Source organism: Scophthalmus maximus, chromosome 8 (assembly GCF_022379125.1).
Source record: "Scophthalmus maximus strain ysfricsl-2021 chromosome 8, ASM2237912v1, whole genome shotgun sequence".
Classification (NCBI taxonomy): Eukaryota; Metazoa; Chordata; class Actinopteri; order Pleuronectiformes; family Scophthalmidae; genus Scophthalmus; species Scophthalmus maximus.
The window spans coordinates 9,515,251-9,542,682 of NC_061522.1; the positions used below are offsets into that span (position 1 = coordinate 9,515,251).

General features: G+C 41.2%; 1 protein-coding gene across 4 annotated transcripts; it reads left to right on the forward strand.

The window, feature by feature from the left end:
* The first annotated feature begins 902 nt into the window (after positions 1 to 902).
* On the forward strand, positions 903 to 27,354 carry rnf24 (ring finger protein 24). Of its 4 annotated transcripts, XM_035636900.2 has the most exons (7): positions 903 to 1,410; positions 1,976 to 1,999; positions 13,153 to 13,302; positions 17,182 to 17,224; positions 18,002 to 18,043; positions 22,115 to 22,194; positions 23,172 to 27,354. In XM_035636900.2, the coding sequence occupies exons 3-7, from the start codon at positions 13,160 to 13,162 to the stop codon at positions 23,311 to 23,313; spliced, it is 450 nt and encodes a 149-aa protein (XP_035492793.1). In that variant the 5' UTR covers positions 903 to 1,410; positions 1,976 to 1,999; positions 13,153 to 13,159; the 3' UTR covers positions 23,314 to 27,354. The 4 variants fall into 4 exon arrangements, with proteins under 4 accessions (XP_035492793.1, XP_035492792.1, XP_035492795.1 ...); XM_035636899.2 differs by lacking the exon at positions 1,976 to 1,999 and having other exon boundaries at positions 905 to 1,410; XM_035636902.2 differs by lacking the exons at positions 903 to 1,410; positions 1,976 to 1,999 and adding an exon at positions 9,457 to 9,643.
* The last annotated feature ends 78 nt before the right edge of the window (positions 27,355 to 27,432 follow it).

The following is a 27,432-nucleotide window of genomic DNA, read 5'->3' on the forward strand; positions in this document are numbered from 1 at the left end:
TCCCCCCTCTCTCTCTCCACCTCCCTCCCTTCCTCTCCAGCTCCCTCCCTCCCCTCCCTCTCTCCCTCCTCCTCTCTCTCCCTCCACCTCCCTCTCTCCCCCCTCTCTCTCTCTCCCCCCTCTCTCTCTCCACATCCCTCCCTCCCCCCCCCTCTCTCTCCACCTCCCTCCCTCCCTCCCCTCTATCCCTCCCTCTCCAGTTCCCTCCCTCCCCTCTCTCTCTCCCCCCTCTCTCTCTCCACCTCCCTCCCTCCCTCTCCAGCTCCCTCCCTCCCCTCTCTCTCTCCCTCCCCCCCTCTCTCTCCCCCCTCTCTCTCTCCCTCCCTCCCCTCTCTCTCTCTCTCCACCTCCCTCCCTCCCCTCTCCCCCCCCCCTCTCCACCTCCCTCCCTCTCTCTCCACCTCCCTCTCTCTCTTTCTCCCTCCCTCCCCTCTCTCTCCCTCCCTCCCCTCTCTCTCTCTCTCTCCCTCCCCTCCCTCCCCTCTCCCCCCCCCTCTCCACCTCCCTCCCTCTCTCTCCACCTCCCTCTCTCTCTTTCTCCCTCCCTCCCCTCTCTCTCTCCCCTCTCTCTCTCCCTCCCTCCCCTCTCTCTTTCTCCCTCCCTCCCCTCCCCCCCTCCCCTCTCTCTCTCTCTCCACCTCCCTCCCTCTCCACCTCCCTCTCTCTCTTTCTCCCTCCCTCCCCTCTCTCTCCCCTCTCTCTCCCTCCCTCTCCCCCCCCCTCTCCACCTCCCTCCCCTCTCTCTCTCTCTCTCCACCTCCCTCTCTCTCTTTCTCCCTCCCTCCCCTCTCTCTCTCCCCTCTCTCTCCCTCCCTCTCCCCCCCCCCTCTCCACCTCCCTCCCCTCTCTCTCTCTCTCTCCCTCTCTCTCTCTCTCCCTCCCTCCCTCATCACTCTCCACGTACACGCTGTCCTCCAGCGGCACACTATCCGCTCTTGGCTTGTTGTGCGTGTGTGTGTGTGCGCAGGGCTGACCGGAGGAGGAGGTGGGATCTACCTACTGGTGGTGGTCGCGGGACCGTGCAGATTGCAAGCGACGATTCGCATTCGCAACGACTGAAGGCTTGATTAATTTATTGTAGCCTATATATATATTTTTTTTAATTTTTTTTTTTGAGGAGGGGGAAATCAGCGACAAGCAAAGCCCCATTTATCGGGGATCCCCTGCCAACACACACACACACACACACACACTGATCCACTGGTTTGCCCACTCAGGCCCAGCAGGGAGCTGTGTGATGAGGTCGCCCAGCAGCGGGGGTTAGGTCGCGCTGAGATAACGCTGCTGTTTGGTCAGGACAGTGTTCGCTCTCAGTGCGAGTCGCCTTGCCTCTCTCCAGCAGCCCCCGGTGTGTGTGGGCGAAAACACTCCCGGAGAGCGCAGCTGCTACTGGGGCGGAGGGAATCGCTGGTGAGTGGACGTCGCCTCTGTTTCTATTTCCCCTCACCGTTATAACCTCCCGCTGTTAATTGTCCAGATGAACGCGCCGCGAACTCGGCAACATCCATTGACGCCGATGGCATGTTTTCTTTCCAGTCGAGCAAGTACGGTTTATTAAAAAAAAAAAGTAGTTCGTCGTTACGTGTCGTCCCAAAATACTTCTTTGTGTTTTGTTTTGGGACGCCACGGGGGCTGTTGTGAACGCGTGCCGTCGGTCCGCAGCGCTGCACGAGGACAACGTCCAGTAATGCTACGTGTAGCCGCGGTTAGCACGTCGACGCCTGCTAGCTACCGAGCCCTCGCACAGTCGGTTAACGGGCGGCTGCGCGCGCACACAGAACCGCTCGGCCGCCCACACGCGAAGGTGGCAGCTTCTTCGCGTATAACAAAATGAAGATATAAAAGTCCGCTTTGACGTTTTAACCCCCCCCCCCCCCTCCCTCAACTCGCCTCACACGGTTACAGTCAGACACACTTTCTCTTTCTCTGTTTCCGTCATTGTGTGGGCTGCAACCACGACCACCCCCTACTACAGTGGGCACAGTCGGCAGCAGTGCAGGTATGAATGACAATGTGTACCTTGAATGTATTGTGCATGATTTCATCAACTCTCTGTGTGTTTGAGCAAATATCTATGTATTGCTCAGTAGTATTATGCATTGAACTATGCAGCCTTGGTGATGGAGGAAATCATGTTTATGTTATATCTATATATTTAGATATACTCTATATATCAGTTTTCCCTACCATTGAATTGAGGGGGCGCCCACGCCCCTCCAATGGGAGACCCCGCCCTAACCCTAGCAGCCCCCCCAGTAAACCCAGGGGAAACACTATAGATATTATAACACTAGAGCTGCCACAGTTAATCGATTATTAATCGATGACTAAATCAATCGGCCAACTATTTTGAACATTGACTAATGTTTTTTATGGGGGAAAAAAAGTCCCAAATTGTCTGATTTCAGCTTCTTAAATGTGAATATTTTCTGGTTTCTTTGCTCCTCTCTGACAGTTAACTGAATATCTTTGGTGTTTGGACAAAACAAAAACATCATCTTGGGGATTTGGGAAACACGATCGATATTATGACATTTCATGGACCAAACAACAATAAGTATCACATTTTATGACAATAATCGTTAGTTGCAGCCCTATATAACACAGTTGAATCTTTAAACAGATTGTAAAACACACTGTAAAGCTGCCAAAGGCAAATCTATGCTCTCGGGCTTGGATTTCTTATCGTGCTGTAGGGGGGTTTTTGTGGCTGTGCCTTTTGTCCTGCACTGAAGTATTTGGTGGACAGTGGACTGCACCAAAAGTTCGTATTTGTAGATCTCTCACTGTACGTTGACCCCCATGAGATCGATACCGGTGACGGCTCCGTACACGCACTGTACATCGTGTCCACAATGCAGCACAAACAGAGTGGTAGATTTATCAAGAATGTATCAAACATAAAGAGAGTTGTGTTAACATACACTAGCTGGGCACCTGCAAAAGTTCAAATTTGTTTAACTGTCTGTACGCTGGCCTCTGAGAGCGACACCATCCACTGGCCCTGTTACACGTGACTAGATATCCAGAAGAGGTTGAAAAATTGATTTGTTGTGTTAGTACTGAGCTCTGTGTGAACCATTTAGTATAGAAGGTTTTAGAAGGCGATATGTTAGAGTTGAAGCAGTTGTCAAGGAATCCAATTTAATGTCAAGGAATCCAATTTAATGTCCCTGTAATATGTTAAATTACAGTTTAGAACAGTCTGTCATTCACTTGTACTGAAAGGGGAATATATATATATATATATATATATATATATATATATATATATATATATATATATATATATATATATATATATATATAATATGACTGAAGAGAAATACCAATGAAAATCCTGCAGACATAACTGTAACTACAGTCCAAAAAAGAGCAAAAATTGACTGGTAGTCCCTGAGCTCTATAAGCGAACCAATCTGGCAGGAAGACTTTATTCATGGAGCTCTTTTCAAAACAGAGGTTACAGTACACAGTAGCTGTGTCCCAACTCAGGTAGTCTTCCGCGGCCGCGTAAACAGCAATGGACGATCCACCAGTGCGTTCTGCACTTATAGCTCTGTCGCTGAGCAACAGAGCTTCAGTTGCCCAAGGTACGAGACAGTTCGTCGCTGGCGTGCAATTGATCCTGGGATATGTTGGGCCGGTAAGCATCCACCCAATGGATCCCTTGTTCCTCGGGAATGGAAGGACGCATTTGTACATTTGCCTGAACTAGGACACAGAGAATTTAGGTGGGAATATTACATGGCTAAATGCCACCCTATACCTTTTTACCATTTTCTTTTTCACAAATGATAATTAAATACTCGTACATTGTCTTTGACGGAGAACAAATTTAAAAAAACAAAGTAAAGCTAACAAAGAATCACCCTTGGGTTAGGTTATACTAGAAAAGAAGCGGTTTGAGAGGTTTGCATGTTGAAAATCAAATGTGACACTACAATGGCCACACTCGAAGACTGAGTGAAAAGCTGTCCCAGAGCTGGCCACGTTTTACAGTGGAACACATTTTTATGCAGTCTCAGTGGGTGTGACTGTCACAATCGCTGGTTGTTTAAGTTCCAGAAATGGTCAGACACATCCCCATTCCGACATTTGATAGGTGTCAGGCTGTCTATAGGCTAAGCTATCAGACCATCTGACAAGCTTTCCTTATCGAGTCCGCTTGTCCCACTAGTCAGTCAAAATCTTTGCAAAGCAGGCAGCAAACAGTGCAGCTCCTCACTGTTTTTGTAACTCTGTAAGTGCTGGCTTCACGGTTCTTCTACCAGAACATTGTGAATGGTTGTTCTGGTATTTTGAAGGCTTCTGCAAATGGTCTTTAGATACTCTGAGAAACTTGTGGGGGGCGGGGGTGTCAGCTGTCTTTCTTGACACCCAATATTACCAAATAAAGAAACACGCTCCCATGGGTGAAGGGATTACTTGTAGTAAAATAACCGTACTGTTGAACAGCTTGTGAACACGTATTTATAGAGACAACTAGTCAACGACACTTCCGATAATGTAATTTCATACTTTCGTCTTTTTTTATACCAGTGTAGTTTTCCGCCCAACAGCCAATGCGCAAACTTACTTAAGGGCACTTGTGTCTCACACTTTGCTTTATGTGACCCCAAAAACAATGGGCGGGGGCACTTGACCTCAGTTGATTCCAACGACTCCATTGACCATTGTTGAAACAGTCTGGAGCATTCCAACGACTGTCGTTGAAACGGCCTGGAGCACCAATGAGCGCTGCCCACACCCCAAAGAGGTTAAATATGTGGGTTTGGCCACAGTTAGAACTGAAAAAGCCTTTTGGATGAGAGGTGAAACACCTTAATGAATCTACATCCAAGCCCAGTTGCTCCCGATTCAACACCTTTGGATTACAGATTTTAATGTCTTCTTACAAACGTTGACTTGGTCCAACATGTTTCCAAATTAACCTTTCTCGTCTTGGAAATGCAAGTTTGACGTTACAGTGCTTGAGACATGGGTGGTCCGAGAGTGCTCCTTCAGACTCCCTCATTACTACCAGTGCTCACTTGTAATTAGATTACATTATGCAGTGGTAAGGAGCACACGAACACAATGTTGCCTTAAGGTTTGGTCCCTGTTATTGCTGGTTAAATGTAACTTGTTTGGTTAGCAGTATACCCATGATAAACTGAATTACTCTCTCTAACTTTCAGAGGTTAGCCTTTGCTGAACGTCCAATTGGCTCAGGTGTGGCCCAGGCAGATTGTCCTGATAACAAGCCTCCGCAAAGCCTCTTTCATTTTGTTCGTAATTTAAACTGTATCATGGTGGACATTAGGTGGCATCCGGCATGCAACTAGAATGCAAATAAAAGAAACAATGTTAACGTTTTCATGTCATTACATTTTCGTTGGGTCATTAGGTTTTTGCTCTTGACATTTGGTCATCTCAAACATTATTTCTCAAATAGATTCATTGAAGTGTTGCATTACTGAGGTTATGAATAGCATCACTATGTTTGTGCAGTTACTGTCCATTAGAAAATAGCTGATAGAATATTTTCGATTCAGTCAAAGTGTGTGAATTTTTCCTCGTCACATGTTTTGTCTGGGTTAGACCATTTGTTTATTTCCTACAGGTCAGTTACAGATAACCCAAAGAACTGAAATGACTTGTATTGGGTTCAGGTTGTTTTCACGCTTCAGCATGACTTACTCACCCTCACATGACTACAGGTTTTATTTTTAGTGACTCTGACCCTGTAATTTGTAGACTAAGGGTCCTGTTTCTCTACAGCAGGTAGCTGTAAAAAGACACTATAAGATTAGGCCTGTCACAATTTTAGAATTAATTTGTCAAATGATACTGGTTCTGAAGATTATTGTCGAATGAAATGACTCACCACTTTAAGTGCGTGTGTGTATGGCGACATGACAAATTGAGACAAAAGTCACACAAATTCACAAAATAGTATAGCATAGAACATTGGGTAGAAAAAGGAGCAAATGCCTGACTTTCAGATGGTGACATTGAGCATTGAAAGCAGAAAAGAAACCCTGTCTCTGGATACTAGAGACGAGTGCTATGGGACAGCTGTGTGTGTCAGTTCCTCTTGTTTGTGTCAGCTTGTGTTACTGTCAGAGTCCACCGAGGAATGATGGGCTTCAAGTGGCAGGAGAAAGAGCAAATACAGAAAAGTTTATTCCTCCTCCCTCATTTTGGTTCCATTTAGATGAGTTTAGTTGATGACTGCACCTCTCCTTTTTCGTAGTCGAAATCGGCTGCTACCGTATTAGTATTTTCTGTATTTTTAAATGAGCTGCTGGCATATTATCCTTTCTTATGTCACCATTATCCAAGTCTGGATTGATTAGACAAATCACAGATGGTTGTTAATGAATCACATCAAAGATACAAGATCTTTAGTATCTGTAAACTGTCTCGGGCTGTAAGTACTGTACTGGTTGTATCTTGGTGTATATAGCGAGACAGTCTAAAACTAATTTGCCTATCCTTTGACTATATTTGCATTACAGGGTTAGGTCAAGACTTGGTTTGATAACTTGGGCCTTTGATGGTTGTAGTAAAGTCAGATTATATGTGTGGAATGATACTGATATCATAACTGAGACACTTATTGCTAAAGTGCCTTCTGAAAAAGAAACAGAATAGCATAAGCCTAACATAAAAATAAGCTTTTTAATGAGTACATTTCGTGGTAAAATCAGAACATGTACCATTTTTCATATATCCTGATGCATGATTTGTACAGTACATTGAGTGATATTGAATGGTAATCAAGTAATTGTAATTCAAAGAGCAGCTGACATTAAGTTGACATTGTCAGCTCTGCTCAAGCCCTGTGCTTCCCACATCTCCATAATGGAAGTTACACGTACAGCGGTCTACTCACAGTAGAACTTTGGCAAGGAAAACAAGCATCTGTAATGCATATTTCAGGGCATGAAGTGGAAACACTATTGGCTACCTTCATTCAGTAAGTGATGGGGCAAGCGTGATCATCAATATCAACTTCATAATCTTCTTTTCTCTATGGAAGGAACATCATTCCACTCTGTGCACTATCTTCTAGTTTAAATAGAGACCTTTTTTTTTTCAAGTTCCCTACATCGACAACTGTATCAGAGTCTTTCCGAGACAAATGAAGAGATACCGTTCAGCAAATATATCCGATGGGGTACTAAACTTATATATGAGAACCTAAAATCTTTTTGAAAATAAGTTTCTATCATATGGGAAAACAATAATAAATTGAAGCTACTGTATTTGTGTCAGGACAGACAGTCACATAGAGAGAGGCCTAGGGACCAAGGAGGCAATGTGGTGGTTGGTTGGTCTGTTTGTTTGATTTTTAGCAGGATTATTCAATAAAACCATGGATGGATTAGCATGAATTTTTTAAATGGATTTTTTGTTACATTGTGCTGATTAATTTCAGTATATGTGAGGACATTTCACTCACCACAGCCAGAGCCTTTTTTTGGCCCTGGTGTTTGTTGCTGCCCTTTGGCATATTAAGTTTCAGATGTGCAAATCGCATGGCCAGCTCTGGCTGCTAGTGGAAATTTCCACTTCTTATTCGGACTGCATCTTGGGAATGTCATGTTGTGGGTTGATCAAAAGAAAATCCTGAACTGAGCTAATGTTTAGGGGTTGGTTTAAAGGGAATTTTGATGTTTAAAAATTAACTATTTTCGAGAGGCCATTTTGGAAAATAACAATGGACAAGGGTACATGTAATCTACCTCTTTAGATTAAGCAATAGGGTCCCTTTTCCGTTTTTCCAGCTGCCTGAAACCTTTTATCTGAATGACAGAAAATATTTAGAGGTCATCATTTGTCCATGTAAAGAATCTTAACAATAGCCAAGTTTTCGATTATGAGTTCTGGGGAGGATGATGGCTGGAAGAACAGCGTGTTCCTTATGTGTGATAACAGTCCCCACCCTGTACGATGTGTGTATTAAACAATGGCTGAGGAGGGTTCTTTTTTAATATGTTGAAGAACCGTCAGTTAAAAAAAAAAATCAAACTCGCTACATTTGTGTATAACATAACAGGCTCAGTGATTGTGTAATGATTCTTATAGGTTACATTTTCTTCTCGCCTGGTCAGAACTGTTATATAGCTAACCAGTAATGGGGAAATAGCTCCCAAAACTCATGGTCCATGTCACGTAAAAGGTCCAAAATTTTGTCTGAAAAGGACAGTCTTTTTAAAACTACCTAATCACCTGCAATAAAACTACTTTGAGCAACATATGGTCATTTTAATAATTAAATAATCTGCATATTGTTCTCTCAGTCAATTAACTGGCATATAAATCAGCAGAAAGATGTGAAAATGGGAAGTTCTCAGTGCACTTAAGAGCCCAAGGTAATGATATGAAACGCCCTGTTTTTTCCAACCAACATTAAAAAAACAAATTTATTGGTTGTAGTAAAGTCAGATTATATGTGTGGAATGATACTGATATCATAACTGAGACACTTATTGCTAAAGTGCCTTCTGAAAAAGAAACAGAATAGCATAAGCCTAACATAAAAATAAGCTTTTTAATGAGTACATTTCGTGGTAAAATCAGAACATGTACCATTTTTCATATACCCTGATGCATGATTTGTACAGTACATTGAGTGATATTGAATGATAATCAAGTAATTGTAATTCAAAGAGCAGCTGACATTAAGTTGACATTGTCAGCTCTGCTCAAGCCCCGTGCTTCCCACATCTCCATAACGGAAGTTACACGTACAGCGGTCTACTCACAGTAGGACTTTGGCTAGGAAAACAAGCTTAATTAACTGGCATATAAATCAGCAGAAAGATGTGAAAATGGGAAGTTCTCAGTGCACTTAAGAGCCCATGGTAATGATATGAAACGCCCTGTTTTGAAAAAAAACAAATTTATTCAAATTACTATAATTTATACAATTGGTTTAGCAATTTCTGACATTTCAGAGTCAAAATTCATAAAAATGTTGGCATTATTGCTTGGCAAATGAGCAATCATTACCAAATTATCGACAAATTGATTAATCAACAAATTGTTGCAACTCTAGAATGACCAAATTATAGTTTGTCAAAGTCCAGTCTTCTTTATTTTAAGTAACTGGTCTTACAAACATATAGGGTTTTCAATGCTCAATATTAATCAAAACAGATTAGAGGGAAGCTGGAGTAAGTAGTAGGATAGGATAGGATACAATAAGTAGGATACATCAAACTGAACTGGATGTGAAAGTAGTTTTGACTGGCATAGGTCAAAGTGAAACCAGACTGGTACACAAATAACTGATGACTCACTGCAAAGGTCTTTCAGACAGTGTTTACCTTTGCAGTCCGGGAGTTTATAAATACTCAAACATATGAAAAGTAAAACTATAACCAGCCAGCAAAGGTTTATGTGTAATACTGAGGCGTTGCCTTTGTTTCACTTACTTAGTGCATGAGTCTTTCCCCAAGAGTTCACATGGGGGCGTGGCGGCGGGTTTTATTCTTTGGAGGTTTCAGTGCGAGTGAAAAGCATATTATCACCTGAAATTTCCCTTGACCTAAATACAATCTAGCTTGTATGTTAGGCTGTTTCTCAATCTCAGGTAGCGGAGTGGACTATATTATGTTCAGTGACCCCTCGCAATTCAAAGTGGTTGAATGTGAGTAGTATGATAACTATCTTGTGTGTCTTGGCGCACTGACTGAATATTTTTCTCTCACAGGTAAGTAAGATAATTTTCTAGATATGTATTTGTAGACTTCTTGCTGATGCCTCAAAGCTGCTTCATATATTGTGTTGGCGTCATTATGGTTCATGTACATATAGTAGCATCAATTTGACATTCTTTAGCAAAGTGTACAGTAGAAACATTTCTTTTTTTGGCATTGTTCCATTGTAATGCATATGTGTTGTGTGCCAGTATAAGCTAAATTGGTAAGCGCAAGTTGTCTGCCACCAAATATGTCACAAGATACTTACCCTAAATTTAAAAAATCATGGTTCTCATTTGGAAAACTAACGAGACAATTAACAGATGATGAGAAATTCCCTCAAGCCAGTATTTATACGTTAAAATAACAAATTATGTTCACTTAACACCACGCTTTAAAGGGCCTTGTGTGTATTTTTTCTTTATTTTTTAATTAAGAAAATTGTTGTAGCCCACTTGTTATTCCATTTTGAGTTTCTTAGCGTGATGGATTTAAACTTCAACTAGGAATAGAGTCAATACAACTTTTTAATCCTAGATATAGACCTGGAAATACAGAGAAGCCACCTTTGGACTTGTCGTTGTGATTAGTGGGCACACCACCGTTTTAATGGCTTGTATAATTGGGTGAGGCCACATGACGCAAAAAAGTAGTGGGAAGAGGAGGACAGATGACCAGAAGACGCTGTTTGTTGCCAAGTCATTGCATTTACTCACCTACTGTGACATGCATCAGGCCATCCAGTGACCCCCTGTGTCCCATATGGATGCATCTGCATGTGGTGTGTTTTTCTCCACAAACTCATCCAGTGGTTTGTTTGTCCTCCTCCTTTCTGTGATTGTTCCACAACAGTAACTACACGAGTTTATGTTTTGTATTGTTCAATGTCCTGTCACGGGCTTAGTTCATCTCTGTGAGTTTTTGTTATCCATTTGCAGTGGCAGTTTGGCAGTTCATGTGGGCTCCTCGGGTAACGGATCCGTGTTTGGTGAAGTGTTTTTGTGTTATGTGGGTTGTTGTGTACACTGCGGGGGGGATATCTAGATCACTTGATGTGCCCGTAATCCTTTAAGTCAGCGAATTCTGATACTGTATGGGTGTTGCTCAGAGAAGAAGACTTTTTAAATCAGTCCTCCAGTCTAACCTGCACATAGACGGGCTTTTACGCACTGAGGAATGAGCAGTTGCTAACCTCGGTGGATACAGGAGTGATAATGGAAATAATGATGTACTAGCAAAAGGTGCAAAAGGAAAAGTATAACTTATTTCATTTCAGTGTAACTAAAATTACAATTTAACAATTGGGGATAAACTGACAGTGTTGGTGTCCACATCCACATTACTACATTTTTTTGTTTTAAAGCGCATCACTGCTACTACGTCTGTGTCTGCCGTCCAACACTACTCCAGAGCTTTCGAGCGCCTGAAACAGAGAAGTTTGGATACGCTGCTCGCTCCCGTTTTAGTTTGAAAACATAGTAGTCTGGATGTTGCCCCAAATGTCTCTGGAGGCGTTTGAACCGTGTGGAAAGGGTTTTCTCTGCAGCATGTTTGTGTGTTCAGATAAGCAGGGGGATTTTTATTGTGGCTCTGTGAAGATAGAGAGACACCAAACAGAAGAGTCAGAATGTGGCTTGGGCTTGACATGGATCCTTTACGAACTGGAAAAATAAGCGCTATGGTCCAAGTATATTAACAGGAGCCAACACACTGACAAGGGTCTCAGGGACAAGTCATATCACTTCTCAAAGGTGTGATAGATCGACAGAGTTTTCTGCTCTTCAACATGAAAGCATTGCTCAGGTGTGTGTATGTAGTGAAAGTGTCAGTTTAATGAGATAGCTGTTAGTTGTCTTGTGAGGTCAACACAAATCTTTGTGTTTTAAACTAGAGAAGAGTTGGCCTTGAAGTAAATGTAGTAGTGTGCCAACAAGTATTTTGTTATTTTTCAATTGGAGCTTAACTATGATTCACTTTTGTCACCTTGTGACTTATATGGAGTAGTTATTCTGTTAGATTACTGCAGTGAAGACTGGTATGTCAGTGTGTTGGTTTCATGTCTTTCCAGAGGCTCTTGTTAGTTTGTGTGAGAGACATTTAGCTCCACAGCATGTGTGTGTGTTCAGATAAGCAGGGGGAGGTTACGTGGGCTGTGTTTGGAGGATAGGAAAGAAACAGACTTTGGTAGTGGAGCCTTGAAAAAAAGCAGAATCAGAATTATGTCACTGCGGTATTTATGGCCTAGGGGTGTGAATCTCAAGGCACATCACGTCATCCAATATATAAAATGGCTATTGATGCAAATGCACTTGTATCTGAAAAAGAATAGATAGGAAACAGGATTGGAACTGACTAGATATTGTTTCTAGAACAGCTACAGTAAAGTGTACCACAGAAGAAAAGGTCAGAGAAATGAGGACGATCATACATGATAGCAGAACGTGGTAGAGAACTCTCTGTTACTCCTAGAGCTTAGTTTTAATTATTCTGTTATAATGGGAGAAAACCCCTGGAATGACCAGCCGCCGGCCGGGGTTTACAAAAATTGATACAGGCGATCATAATTTTGAGAATTTGCCTTCAGACTATTGCCTTTGCTCTATCGAGGCAACATTTGTCCTGTTCCCCATAATGGGACACCTCCCTTATATACCCGAGAGGAAGGTTTTGGGTCACTGTGGTTCACACATGATGCAATCATGAGCAGGAGGGGATTGTGGTCATGGCAAAACCCACAAAACTTTCCACTGTCCAGACTGTAGAGCAATTAAGCCCTTGGTGTTTGGGAATGGGAGGGGCACAAGACAGGGTTACAACGGGGGAGAGTTATCCCGCGCCTCCCCATGTCCAGTCCCAAGGGATGGGACAAATATTGTAATAACATAATTCCTATTTTTATGATTTTAGACTCATTGTGCCGATTCCTGAAACCATATTTAATTTATTATTAACGCGGGGAAAACGCAAATGATGCTCTGGACATTTTATGGAACTTTTCCAAGCGCCGCCGCTCGCCTGAAAGTTCTTTAGTTTTTTTTTAGTTTTCTCAAACGGTGGCTGGAATTTGTCAGTTTGTCACAGTCATGGTGAATAAATCCTTACATTCGTCGGCGACACTAACCAGTAACTGTTGAACATTCTTCTAACTGCTAACTGCGGATTGCTACCTGTTCTTGTCCGACCCACTTATAAACTAGAAAGCTTCAATTTCTCAGAAACTGCATGAACACTCCCTACCCGAGATGAGGTAGATGCTTCAGAATGAAAAATGAAATTAAAATGTTCCTGTAATATTGAAAGTAGAACTAGTTTCAAGACGAGTGACTAAATCACCAAAATACCAGTTTCATATAATGCTGTGTCATTATTTGTCAAATTTCTTTTTTTCTGTCCACAGAGTCTGTTGAAGTGTTTCACAGATACTTATATACTGTGTCATTTGTCTCCTTCCATCCAGAATATCCATGAGCTCCGATTTCCCACACTACAGTTTCAGGATGCCAAATATAGGGTTCCAGAACCTTCCCCTGAATATCTACATTGTGGTGTTTGGGACAGCCATCTTTGTCTTCATCCTCAGCCTCCTCTTCTGCTGCTACTTAATAAGGTAACATCCATGCACCCTTTCACTTTGGATTTGGCTAAAATTACATTTTAACTTTGAGTGATGTTGCTTTTGTTGTATGGGATTGTGGCAAAAAAGTGTCATACAGGGGTTTCTTTGGCTAGTCAACATTGATTATTTACTAGGGGTCAACAAATTATGATTCAGCCCGAACTGACTTAGGATTTTAATGAACCGTGTGGACTGCAAGATCCTGTCCATGCATTTCCAAAAAGCCAGGTTGGAAAATGCAAATATGCATTTATCTCTCTCTTAAAAAAGTAAAGCTTATAGGATCATCCTTTCAACCCTCCAGACTATGACTGCATGCAACCCAACATTTTTCTGGGCATGACTTAAAGTGCGTTGGTGAAGAAATGGCCACGTGAAACAAAAAAACTCATATTACAGTGGGAAAACTTTGTGCTTCGTTTTCACTTTTTCCAAAAACCAAGTAACGAATTTGACCTGACACACAATTTGTTTGACTGTTGAAATTTGCTTGTAGACTGTATATTTTGGATTTAAAAGGTCATTACAGTTCGAATATGAACTTTCCCCACACATTCATAGATTTTTCAAATTTCAAATTAAAAGTGACAGCCCTGGTATTAACCACACCATTCAGCGTAACGCCATCTTGGCTACAATGGTAATGTTGCTGCAAATAGATGGCTATTCTTATTAGACTCTACAACCTCACTACAACCCTAATATCTTCATCTCTATACTGTTTTTTAGTTTTTTCTGGTCTCTTTTAAACTAGAAATTTAGAAATACAAGTAGGCTAATTAGGTTTTCAACCATTCAACAGTGCTCAACAGCGATCAGCTCATGTCTTAGGAACATGTAGATATATAAAGTTTATTTATTTTTTTATTTATTATTTATTCAACCATCTACGTACACTTTTTTCGCTGTCCATAAACAAGCAACAGTCAAACAATTAGTCGGGAGGGTTGTATTTTTTCAAACCAGTTAAACCCGAGAAACCAAAATAATCAGCAGCTCACATTATCACCTCTGCAAATATAACAGTATAACACACAAGCTGCACATTCAATGGAGGGACCTGGATCATCAAGTTGTTTGCTCTACACATTCATTCACACATTCAAATTAAATAAGCCAATTCCAACAGTTTTGACCCCATTTTCTGTATGTTCAACTTTTTATACAGATTTTTAAAAATAACATGAAATTGTAATTCAAAAAGATTCATTCTGAAAAGATTTTGTGCAGTCTGACCTAAAAGGCCATAATAACGTTGAGCTTTGTACCTCTTTTGTCTTTCAAACTGTCCGTACCACTATTTATTACTCACATTACACAACAGTCCTGGTAAACATCCTGGTACATTTACATTTCAGGTGACTTTGTTTCATGAATTATTCATTCAGAAATGTCCTCATTCATTATTTCACTAGTTAATGTATCTTTATCCACATTTATGCATACACAGGATATGTTAACAGATTCAGAAATGTGTGTTTTTTTTGTGTGTATGTTTTGCTAAGAGTTATTTTACAAAAGGGTGGAATGTTTCAACAGTAAAGTTTGGAGTTGCAATAATCGTTGACTTGATAACTGAATCGATGGAAAAATATTCTGAGATTGAAAGCTGCTTGTCATGGTCATGGCACTTGGCATCAAAGAAACAAGTTATAACTCTCTTTTTTTTTTTCAAGAGTCACTTAACATCGTTTTTGCCCTCACCCAATTCCTATAAATGAATTAACGTTTTGATATTCATTTAAATTGCATTTGGATGTTTAAATCTCTTGTTTGTAATCATTTATATTGATCTATTTAAAACTCCGCCTTGCATGTAAATCCAATGATTATTTCCCCTGAAGGAAAAGGTGGCTACTACTCTCTTTTTAACCCCACTGGTCTAATTAAATTGTCCGGGCTACTGTTGACGCAGAGGTTTTGTCCTGGCAGCGACAAACTGAACAGAAATAATGTCCAGCATCTTTTATCTGAGACAGTGAGAATCCAGCAAGTCCCACCAAAATTCACCCCTCTCCTTCACCCTGTCATTTCCTATTTTGCAGGGGGGCAAATGGTAAGTAGGTTAACTGCTTCTGTTTTCCCACAACTGTAAAGAGACATTTTGATGCAGAAACCATGATTCAGTACTAGAAGTCAACATTGCCCCCCCCCCCACTGATGGGCGATTGAAGGAACCAATGAATTTGCATGTTAGAGTTGACATTGACAGGTTTTTCTTTTAAACAAAGACAAACCTGCACACACGGTTTGACACGAGGAAGACTCACAGAAAAACTCAACGTCACTCAGTCCTCAGTCCACATGCATACGTGAAATATGCAGAGCAGCAGACAGAAGGAGTGAAACGTTTTTTTCTCGAGCACTTCAGACTTTAGGTAGCAGAAGACCCTTGTGTGGTGGTGATGAAAATTATGACCTATAGGGTTATTTATGTGCACTGTAAAGGGTCGCAGAGCAATTGTCGAAACAAAAACAGAGATCAGTCACCAGTATAGTCAGCGCTGCCGTTTAAAACACGTTTAGTGTGACATGAACCGTCAGTGCAGTGACGTATCAAAAGGTATATTCTTGGCTATGATGGGTGGCTGACCTTTCCATTCTAGTTCTTCCCGTTGACTGCAGTAGAATCCTAAATCATGATGACGATACTTTTGAGAGGGAGGTCAATTTGGACGCCTGTTTTTCGGTTTTCGGCGGGCTCTTCTCCTCACCGACTTTGACAAAGGGCTTTGGGCCATTTACCAACCAACCCCCCCCCCCCCCCCCCCCCCCCCCCCCCCCCCCCACTGGTCACCCACGGCCCCCTCACCCTTGTCCACCTTGTCCCCTACTTACCCTTGGGAGTCTCTGCACCTTTACCTGCTGACCTCTTTCAAAATGTCAGTTTCTCTCCTGGACTGTGCTGCTTGTTTTACAGATCCCTCTCACTCTGCTGCGAGAGGTTAAGGTTACTTGTAATGGAGGTAAATCTTACAAACCTACGAATTTCTACTATCTGTCTTTCTCTTATTTTCTTACCTTTTCTCTATTTTACTCTCATTCTCAGTACCCATAATTCTGATCCAGTTCTCTTCCTTCATTCTCTCTGTATTCACTTAGTTGTTTTTTACTTTTGCTCATTTTCAAGAGCAGCGTTTATGAAGAGTTGCAACAAGAGTTTGATGTAAACCGTACATTTTGGTTGCACCTGTTTTGAGGTTTACAGGCTTTTGTAGAGTTTTTTCAACAACTGATCCAATGTATTTTGGGCGATATTGTGAATTGATATTTTACCTTGAGTTCACTGTTTGTTTTGACAAGAAATCAAGACTAAACGCGTCCAAAAAATGACACTTGTTAATAAGTGACTTGGCTAACTATAGCACAACTTAGCAAAACATATAATCAACCGTTTTAGTCCAAATTATAGTTATATTTTTTACTTGAACTAGTTAATCCAGTCTATATTTATTCAGTGGTTAGTCTCATGATTGTTTTTGCCTGAAGTATGTTTGAGCAAGAATAATATGTACACACAGGTAGAACAAGTATGTGCACCGCAAAGTCTTTGTTTAGCGGTGTCTTTGTGTGATTACCTGAGATGTATCATTTGTAAAAAAAAAAAAAAAAATTTAATTTAAAAATTGAGGGACAATATATATGCCAAATTATTCTGATATTCCGTATGGACTAAGAATTGCTAACACCCATTTGTTACCACAATACCAAATAAAGGCAAGTATTTATAAGGAAATGACTTTGGTGTTTGTCGTTTCTCTCTCTCTCTCTCTTCTCCCAGGATGTATGGATAGTTTGTCTCTGTCATGTCGTCAGCCGGAGAAGGTCACTCACTAATCAAAAAGATGTTTTGTCTTTACGTTTCCCCAGGTTACGGCACCAGGCGCACAAAGAGCTATATGCATACAAACAAGTAAGTACTCCAGCGAGGCATACGTACACACACTCAAAAACACACCTGCACTGCATTTTGGGAAATATTTAAATTATACAGGACCTATTGTCTTGTAGAAATCATGCGAGAGAGTATGAACTTGTGTAGATAAACTCATGAAGAGCTCCCCGGTCCCTTAATATCCCTTCAACCGGTGCCTTAATTCTCAGCTGTCTTTTGCCAGCTGCAGATATTTTGAGGGTCTACGCTGCTTAATGGATTTAAACCATTATAGAAAATTGTTGGCAAGCACAACTGTAATACCAACAACTCTGAATTGCACTGGATCCGAAGCGAAGCAAGTTGCTCTGCTGAAAATAAAAATCAGCTTAACAGTTAGTTTGGGGCTGTTTTAGCAGCATGTAGCCTAAAAAGAAGGAGTGGGGGGACCACCCAGGCATGTCACAGTCATTCACGTGTGCGTACACACACATTGCACAAACAAGCATGGTGGGTGCTAGTGTCATCACAAACTGTTGTAATTATAGTATTTTTACTCCCCAATGTGTATAATGACCTTCCAGCTTAAAACTTTAACTTGTCCAGGTCATCTGTGGGTTATGTAAGACCGTCATGCTTATGGAGAGCACACATACACACACACACTCACATTTACATTGATGCACATGCATCACCATATTATGATAAATCTGATTTTGTGTCCTTAATTCTGCCAGACTGGTTTATTTTTCATCACACACTCATGATGGCTGTTGGTGAATAATCTGTCCTTGTCTCTTTTATCATCCCTCTCAGGTCATTCAGAAGGAAAAAGTCAAAGAGCTAAATTTGCATGAGGTAAGAACTCATCTTCTTCTTTTTTTTTTGTTATTATGAGTCTGAACAACCCAGGACACATGATAATATTTGGGCTAATATCCATGCTGTTCCGCACCTCAGGGTTTTTGAGAATGTGTGGCTCTGTGCCCCTGACCCTTTCAGGGGTTTGCTCTTGTTTTGTGACGACGTACACGCTTGTCTTTCATTTGACATTGAGCACATTTGCCCTGACATGCTGTCATGTGAAAACCAGCATCTTGTGGCGAAGTCATGAGTGTCCTCCCTACTGTTACATAATAGTGTGCCAGCTCAGCTCGGTTGGAAAATTACAAGCGCCAGGCCAGCGTGCGAAGCAACAGCACTGGTCTCACGCTGGAAAAATGGTAGTCCCCCGGCCAAGAGCAACTTTTAACACTGCATCGCAAATGAAATGTGACCAATAGTATCTTCATGTGTGCTTTGGCAAAAGGTCAAAACACAGTTTATTGTCAGCAGCGCTGGTATTTCTCAGCGTCCCCTAGGGCTTCAGGCTTTTTATTATTTATGTTATTTGTAACTGAGAGAAAGCATCCGAAGGTGTCATGTGAGTGATAGAATAACCAAGCTGTGTTTGTTTAAAGACAATAACATACATACACACACACACACACACACACACACACACACTAGCCTGGCTGCGTGACCCAGTTTAGCAGATTCCCAAACCAATCACACTCCGCACGTGAACGTAGATGTAGTTGCACAGATTAGATCTTTTAATATATCCAGAATGGGACTGACAATATGGGAGCAGTTCACTGCTCGTGTCATATTTAAGTTTGTACGAGGTGTAACCTGAGCAGTGAGGAGCTATGAGACAAGCGCTCCTTTTTTAGATTGAGTTTGACCCCTTGTCTTCCTTTCACCATCTTGTGCGTTTTGCGTACAGTTGCAAATAATTTACTGTGATGCGATATGGCATCAAAGTTCACAGTAGTCCAAAGAAAATCCTAATGCGACAGCTACACAGTTTCTATTACACACACGTGTAAACAGTCGGCACATACAACAGATACTCAAACATCCGAGCCCCAGTCCTCCAAAAAAACAAGAAATACTATTGCTCATAGGATTACAGTAATGCTCGACTGACTGTGATGTTCTGTGGGCCTGATTTGTTTGTGTGTGTGTGTACAAATGAGCAGGGCAAATACGTTGTTTCTTTCGCTTAGTTCACTCTCACGATCACAGTGTAATTACCGTCTGTATTACTCATTATTTAATCAGCTCCTTGCACTAACTGCTGTAATTCTGAAGAAGAGATTAAAGCATGTGGTGATGCTGAAGTAGAAAGACCTTTAATGATTTATTTTTGTTTAGTGTGTCTGTGTTTACAGAGGCTGTGATTACACACAATCTTCCAAGTGAAAGAAAAAGACAAGAACTGATGTAGAATGACAAAATAAAAGATTACTCATAACAATACAACACACACACACACACACACACACACACACACACACACACACACCAGAGTAAATGTGGAATGTCAAAGGACAATAATGTCTAATTAAGTGAACACTGATCAGCACCAACATTTAAACTGGTAACAGATTGGTTTTTTGAGTGTATAGTGGATTTAGAAAGTTTTCAGACCCCTTCACTTTTTCTTCACATTTTATTTTGTTGTGGAATTAATTTAATTTAAAATAAAAGTAATCATTTCAGACTTTATACCTTTTTGTAAAGTTTTCATATCGGGCATTACGAAGTCCAGTGTAACAATCGTTTTCATTTTGATAATGTCACTGGTTCAACGCTGACAGTGTTTATGTTACTACAGGCCTGTTAATATTTACTCTGTGCCATAATATAATTAGGAAATTTACTGCCACTCTTATCTCTATGATGTATATTGACACTAATGCCTGTTTTGCTCATGTAGACTGAGGTTTTGTGATGGGTTTATTGCCTGGTTTGTATTCTCCATAAGTGCAGGAAGACATCCGATATGCCACTAACAGTTATATTTGCCGTCACTGAATTTGGAATTTGGAATTTGTCCAATAGTTCAGTGCCCTTTCAAAAGATGTCTGGATTTCCACGCATCATGCAAGTCTGACTTTCATAAATTTTCTCTGGGCAGAAATCTACATGTGTGGAAAGACAGCAAATGGAAGCAAAGAGAGAAGCAGCCAGTTTTAATTTACTTGTTAATTATTCTTTATGCAACAGAAAGTAATAGGGAAATGAATAGACGTGTTACCATGGAGCCAGGCCACGTGTCCTCATTACCTCTTGGTCTGAATATAAAAGCACCTGGGTTAACTATCGCCTGTTTCTGCCCACAAATTGGGGATTAATGAGCCTTTGTTTTTCTCATCTCTTCACTCTTACTTTAATCTCGCGCTGTTACTCAGCTTGTTTGGGCCAAGATTTTTTTTCATAACTTATTCCTGCTCAAATTTTCCAAGTAACTAACTTGTACCATGTGTTTCTATGCTTGATATAGACAATATATTTGATTTCTCTGATATTTGAAATCCTGAAACATATTAGTCTTGCCTGGCATAGGTTAACCTTTTTTTTTCTCCTTTGATCAAGTTCGTGATCTCGTAATGACTTTCCACAAAATCAAGTCAATGTTTTTTTGCATGGGGTCTTTAACCAAAGCTTACTGGATTAATTGACTTAATCAGGAGGAAAGAGTTTCTGTCAAAAGTTGGCAAAGGGTGCCGGATCTCAACTGAGAGTGTCACAGGCGCTGAAAAAGAACAAAAACGCTGATCCATTCACCAAATAAAGAGAGCAAAGCAGACGTCTTCACAGAGGAATCGCTTCTGTGTCCAGAGATCGTCAGGATAGAAAGCCAGGAGCCCACACGCTGTTCTCTTCATCCCCACTTGTCCGTCCGTCCACTCCCCATAAAACAGAGCTGAGAAAAAGAAAAACCTGTGTAGCTAAAAGGAGCCACAGTTTCAGGGTTAGACAGCCACAGTCAAAGCGTTCGTGAAAGCGTTACCCCCTGGTTGGATTGAGTTGTGTAGACGTACTCAGTTTTGCAGTCTGCTTTCTCACAAGTTGAAATGTGCAGTTCCATATGCAAAACTGTAACACCCTGTCCTTGATATTACTAATTCTAGAAAAAAGTTTTCTGGAGAGTGTAGTCTGCCCTGTGCGAGCTACATTATAGGTACGCGGTTTAGTCATCCACTGTTTTTAATAAGCCTGTGATTGGTTTTATTCAGAGGATCGCACTACCTTCCTAAGTTTCACCCCACAATCTGCACCAACCAAGGAGTCACTTGGGGAACAACAAGGATGAGGACTCAGCAGGAGCTTGTACGAGTCAGACACGTTCACGATAGCAGGAACATTTCTGGAATATTCTGTGGCGTCTGGGTAGAGCACGCAGGAGGCAGGACACGATGATTATTCCACTGCAGAAAGCAGTGATTTTCTTTTTTCTTTTGTTTTTTTTCTTTTCCTGCAGAATTCTCACAGGGGCTCAATCAGACATGTTCTGGAAATGGGACTATGGGGCTGGCAGCAAAAGTTACCGAAAAGCAACATCTGCGAATATTTGCGTTCTCACATACAGCCCCTTCTGTAAAAGTTCAAGAAAGACTTTGTTTCACGTCTGAAACCAACTTAAGTTAGAGGTCCCGATAACAAATCAGGTCCAAAAAGATGTTGAGTTTGTGCTGTGATGTTTACAGAGAGTCCCAAAAAACTGCAAAAAGGCTGCAAATCAACGTTTGTAAACCTGTTAAATGAATCGGAAACCGATAAGAAAATTGAATGTAAAATGTAGCGCTCAGAGTTCCCACAGTGTGTGTGTGACACTGAAGTGACACGTAAAAGGTTTTGACCCTGTTTTATCACCGTCAACCATCAGTTAACTGAGTGCATCGGTTGCTTCTCAAATGTTCGCAGATGTTGGCCAGCAGTCTTTTTTTCCATGTGTACTTGACCTTTGCATTTTGGATTGTTTTGTTTCCAACGCAGCGACACAAAACCTACATTGACACACAAAAACACCAGAGAACAGCCAACATCCTTAAAGTCTTCCTCTGAAAAATATCTCCCAATTCCCCCTGTCGCTTTCAGATATGTGCAGTGTGCTTGGAGGAGTTCAAACAGAAAGACGAGCTGGGGATTTGTCCGTGCAAACATGCCTTTCATAGGAAGTAAGTATAAGGTTTTGTTGGCTTTCGTGCACACACACCCACACACACAGAAAAAGAAAGTGGGGAAAGTCAAGGACACATGGATCAGTACATATTTGAATGTGTCCTTGCCTGATCTTAGGCATCGTAACCCACCTCAAAACTATGTAGAAGAAGTATTAAAAAGAAAACATTTCTGTGACCCCCCCCCCCCCCCCCCGTGTCCCAACCATCTCTACTGAGTTGTTTATATCAGCATGACACCTCCACTGGCCTAGTTTCACCCCCAGTTGCAGCAAGAGTGGTCACCTCTCAATGAATCCACTGTATAAACTCTTTCTAGTGTGTGTGTGTGTTTGTGAGTGTGCATGTGCGAGTAAAGCCTTGTTGTTATACAGAGGGAACTGTAAAACAACTTGCTATCTTCTCATGCGTATAAACATAGAAAAACAGTACATTCGTGAATAATATTTCATGTGCCTGTTGTGTGGTTCATTTAATGCTCATGTCGAATATGCTTTTAAAGACAGTCAACACTCAAGTGGTTGTAGGATGAAAACTCAAATCCCTGCCTTTTCTCAACCCCGTGGACGCGTCAGTGCTCCTGCAGGAAATGAGATTGTAGATTTGGAAAGAAGCTGTAAAGATTTTATAGTTCTTCACAGCTGTGGTCAGCCTGGATTCTTGGCATTTACAGTGGATTCCTGTGATAATATGTTTTCATGGTAAAAAAAGAAAAAGAAAATATCTGGACAGCCAAAGGAAATCAAACCACACAATCAAACTGCTTGTCTGCTGGCCATGTGTATTAGAGCCCCACTGACACATGATTGTATAGGCTGATACCAATATTGATATTTAGGAAATGCTGTATAACAAAGTATATATACATTTTGAGCCTATAACAAACTAAACCAAGAAATACACCTTGTGTTTCCTCTGCTTATCGCTGTCTTCGTCTTCTTGACTCCGTCCCTGTTGTGCCCTGTGTCTCCCAGGTGCCTCATTAAATGGTTGGAGGTGAGGAAAGTGTGCCCACTGTGCAACATGCCCGTCCTGCAGCTAGCCCAGCAGGCTGGCAGCACGGACCCTGCTGTGCCATTACAGCAGCCTCTTCCCGGCATCGAGAACCTGGTGTAGCAGACCCGAACCTCTGTCAACCAGGGCAATACAGACACACACACACACACATACACACACACACACACACACCATCACTTGCACAGGTACACTTTGATGAGTCGGCAGAGAAACTGGAGTTACCGCGCAGATACAAACAAAAAATGGCGTACCAGCAGCCATGGTCGCCTCTCTTGTTTTTGCATTGGTCCACAAAAAGGATTACCTGATTATCAGTTCCGACTGATAATCGACCGTTTTCGTGTTTTTTTTCTTTTCACGGACAATGAAGAAGAGTTTATACAGAAGAAGCTTCTTTCTCGGCCATGATCTAAAAACCTTTTTTTCACAACCAAAGCACTTTTCTGGGAACACCAGCTAAAGACCTGGATGGATAAAAACTCAAAAGCCAAGAACTACAGTACGCTAAAATATAAATTGTTTCCTTCAGTTGTTTTTTTTAACGAGCACTTTACAAGAAGTCAAAACCCATTTGCTTGTGATCATAGTAGCAAGATCATGCTTTGTATTTTATCGTTAACTATTATTTCTGTGCACAGTGCAACACCACATGGTTTTTCATTTTGAATTAGTAAACTTTGATTTTTAACAAAATTACATATATATATATATATGTTTATATATATATATATATATTTCTCAAAGGGACAACTATACTTGCGTCGGTAGATGTCAAGAAATTTGGACAATGGTTTCTGTTCAAATTGCACACGCTTGAGAAAATGACCTCAAAACAACCTCGAGACTTCATGTCTGACTAAATGTGAAAGATTTCAACGGGTTGAAACCCAGAATTTTACAAACACGACCACAAACACACACTTTATATGAAGCCTACGTATACAATTTGTTCCTTCATCACCTTGTTTGTCATTCATAACAGTGTTTGTGTTGTGATGATCCTGCTTTTTTTAATCGTACTGCCAGAACAGAATGGTGATCCAGGGAACAAATGACACTCTCACAAAACAAATTTACTGGGAAGAATCCCTGTAGGCAGGAGCGCTGTTGGGCAAAAACAGGTCATGTGCCGTCAACCCAAAACCTGTTCTGGAAACAAAAAACCTTTCAGGAAAATCTTCGACAAAGTAACAACTGTGATCATCTGAGCAGTATTCCTGTGGATATCCTGGTGCATTTGTCTGTAAAACAGTTTCACAGAAAAAACACCAGTAGCGAGGCAAATTTTTTTTTTAAATACATAGAATTACACAATTAGTTTTATCTTGCTTCGCTTTATTTCACTGAAGCAGAGCGGTGTGAATGTTACGAGGGCTTGACACAAAATAAGGCAACAAATGTCAAACACATTTGACGTATTCAACTAGCGTCACATATCCTGCTCGAACATTATTGACAGACCATTTGAGGTAGAGGATCAGGATGAACTCTTTAGAACATGCTGCGCACACAGTTGCAGTTGTCTTTGCTTCTACCCCAGAAGAGTATTTCTATTTATTTATTTTTCTTGTTTATTATAAACTTGCTGGTACAGCTGCCATTAAGTGAATGATTTCTCGCCTGCATCACGAGAACTGCTCTCAGCATACCCCCCCCCCCCCCCCGGCAGGCCAGAGAGTCGGTGGTCAGCAGGTTGTAGTGAAGCTGCATTTTCATTCAAACACAAACACATACAGGGTAGTTCGGCTTTTTGGCTGCAGTATTCTGGTGTGTTCGCCTCTCTCTCTCTCTCGCTCTCGGTCTGTACAGCGCAGGGAGCTTTTTGTGTCGTGCCACACGCACGGTCTCTTTGAGCCCTGTTTTGTGTGGTTTCCTTTTTCTTCTTTTTTTTTTTTTTGTCCTCATGTCTTTGTAGCTGCATTTCGTAAATGTGTTGTGGGGAAATGCGCTGATGTAAAAGGGGGGCTACAAAAAAAAAAGGTTCAGAGTGATGGACCTAAGATTAAAATAGATTCTCTTTTACCTGCGATATGTATTGTCCATTGACAATCATATATTATCTTTATGGACAAAATCGGTGATCCAAGCATAAATTTAAAAAAAAAAACTGTCCCAATACTTAAAAAAAAAAACTAAAAACAAGGACTAACACAAAGAAATAGACAGAAAATTGAATCTAATTTTGTGGAGTGTTCTGGTGATGTTAAAGTTTTGTGTTGTTATTTGAAATAAACAACTAAAACAGACTTACAATCACGATTGGAAAAAGAACAAAATGTAACTTTTTTATCTCTTACTCTTCAAATATCTTTGAGTATACAGTACCTCATATTTAATGCTGATTGTGTGGTTAATAACACTTTATTCCCAATAAGATTTTATTCTCTAACACCAAACACTGTCATGGACAGAGCTGGCAGCACACGAGCGAGGGGACGGTGTGTTTCACCTTCTGTGGCAGAAAAGCATTGTCACTCTCACCTCTGTGGTTCTGAACGTCTGCCCACACCCGACAGCGCCGACCACTGTGGTGGGTTCGGGGGCACGCAGCAAGGGGAAAATGTGAAACACTCAGATCAGTTACAGTGCGTGCCCTAAAATAAGTGCAGTCCTCATACACTCTGCTGTGCTACAGTATTACAACATCTTTACTCTTTACAGTGTGTCGATGATTTACTTTGCAACTGAAGTGCATCATCTGGCCTCTCACTGGAAAAAGGTTTGTGGTTTTTATGTTGAACAAAATATGCGGCGTTAAGGCCGTCTGATGTACGTCGTGTGATGTACGGTATCTGGTACCTTCTCACTTCTTTAGGCTTTGGTTTTGAAGAGGCTGCGACTGTTTCGTAGAATTTACGGTGAGCGCTCGTAACATTATGCCTCAAAGCGTCACAGATTAAAACTGGACATGAGCCAGTAATTCTGCCACTGTCCCCAGATTATGACATGTTTCCTAGCTCAATGCTGATAACAGAAGTCTTAAAGCTATGTTCCTGATAACGTTGTTTTTGTTGTTGTTTTTGAATGTAAGGTTTCACGAGAGAAAAGTAAAGAACACGAGGACTTGTAATGTGAAAGCATGCAGTTTTGCGACGTCAAGTCGCCACTGACAATCGCCCTTGTTAAATGTCTGTAGACAATAGTGCCCCTTTGGTGTACACTGAACGGCAGCTGAACACTTCCTGCCATTTGGCGATCTTAAGCGTCGTGTTTGATTGTACACACTTGGCCTGTTCTTCTTCCCCTCCCGTGTGCCGTCCGAATCCCACCGAAGACAAAGTGCCACCTCAAAAATCAATCAAAAGTCAGAGCCAACGAGAAAAAAATTGTCCTGCTATTTTTCAAAGACAAGGAAAGGAGGAGAGTCTCTGTGAGACTATAGCCAAAAAAAACTGAAAAGGAAACTGAGCCAGTTATGAAAATAGTAATAAATGGCTTCCGACCGGTGAAATCTCCATTGACGTCAGTGCTGGTTCAGACTCCGTTAAGTCCATTATAAATAGATGAGAGGAAAATACAACATGTTTGTCAGGAGCGCTCGGTGACGGTCGGTGTTCTGGCTGACAATGCCAAAGCTGTGCTGTTTTAATAATAAACAAAAAAATACACGATTGGTACACTTTCACTTATAGATGAGGGGTTTCTTTATATGTCCATAGTTTGGTTTTTAAGCCACCAGACCACTTAGGATTCTCTATCACTGCCTCCCTGAAGTGAACTTTGTTTGGTGCGTTATTTATTCCCCTGTAGCTCATGTCGTTTCCTGCCAACTCACAAATAACTTCCCCCACTTTGTCCAAATACCCCCCCCCCCCCCCCCCCCCCCCCCCCCCGCCTTTACTAGTGTACCTGAGTATACACACTCTGCCCTCACACCCTCCTTTTTTTGTCAACACTGATTATGTTTGTGGATTCACACAGACATTGTTTGTAAAACTAAAAATTCTGCAGCAGAATATTTTCTGAGACAATTGCTGTACAGTATTTGTAAGCTCTATTTTTGTATATTGCTTTTTTGGTGAAAATAATATGCTTTTTTTTCTTTTCTTGTTTTTGCTAATTTCATGTTTATTCATTTTAAGGAAAAATGTTGCATGTGACTGACTTGAACTGTAAATAAAATTTCCCAAGTTTCTGAGAGATTTGAGTTTTTCTTTTCCTAGGTGTTCAAAATTTATGTTTTCCAAAATTATTTTTTTCCAAAACAGAGGGTTAGAC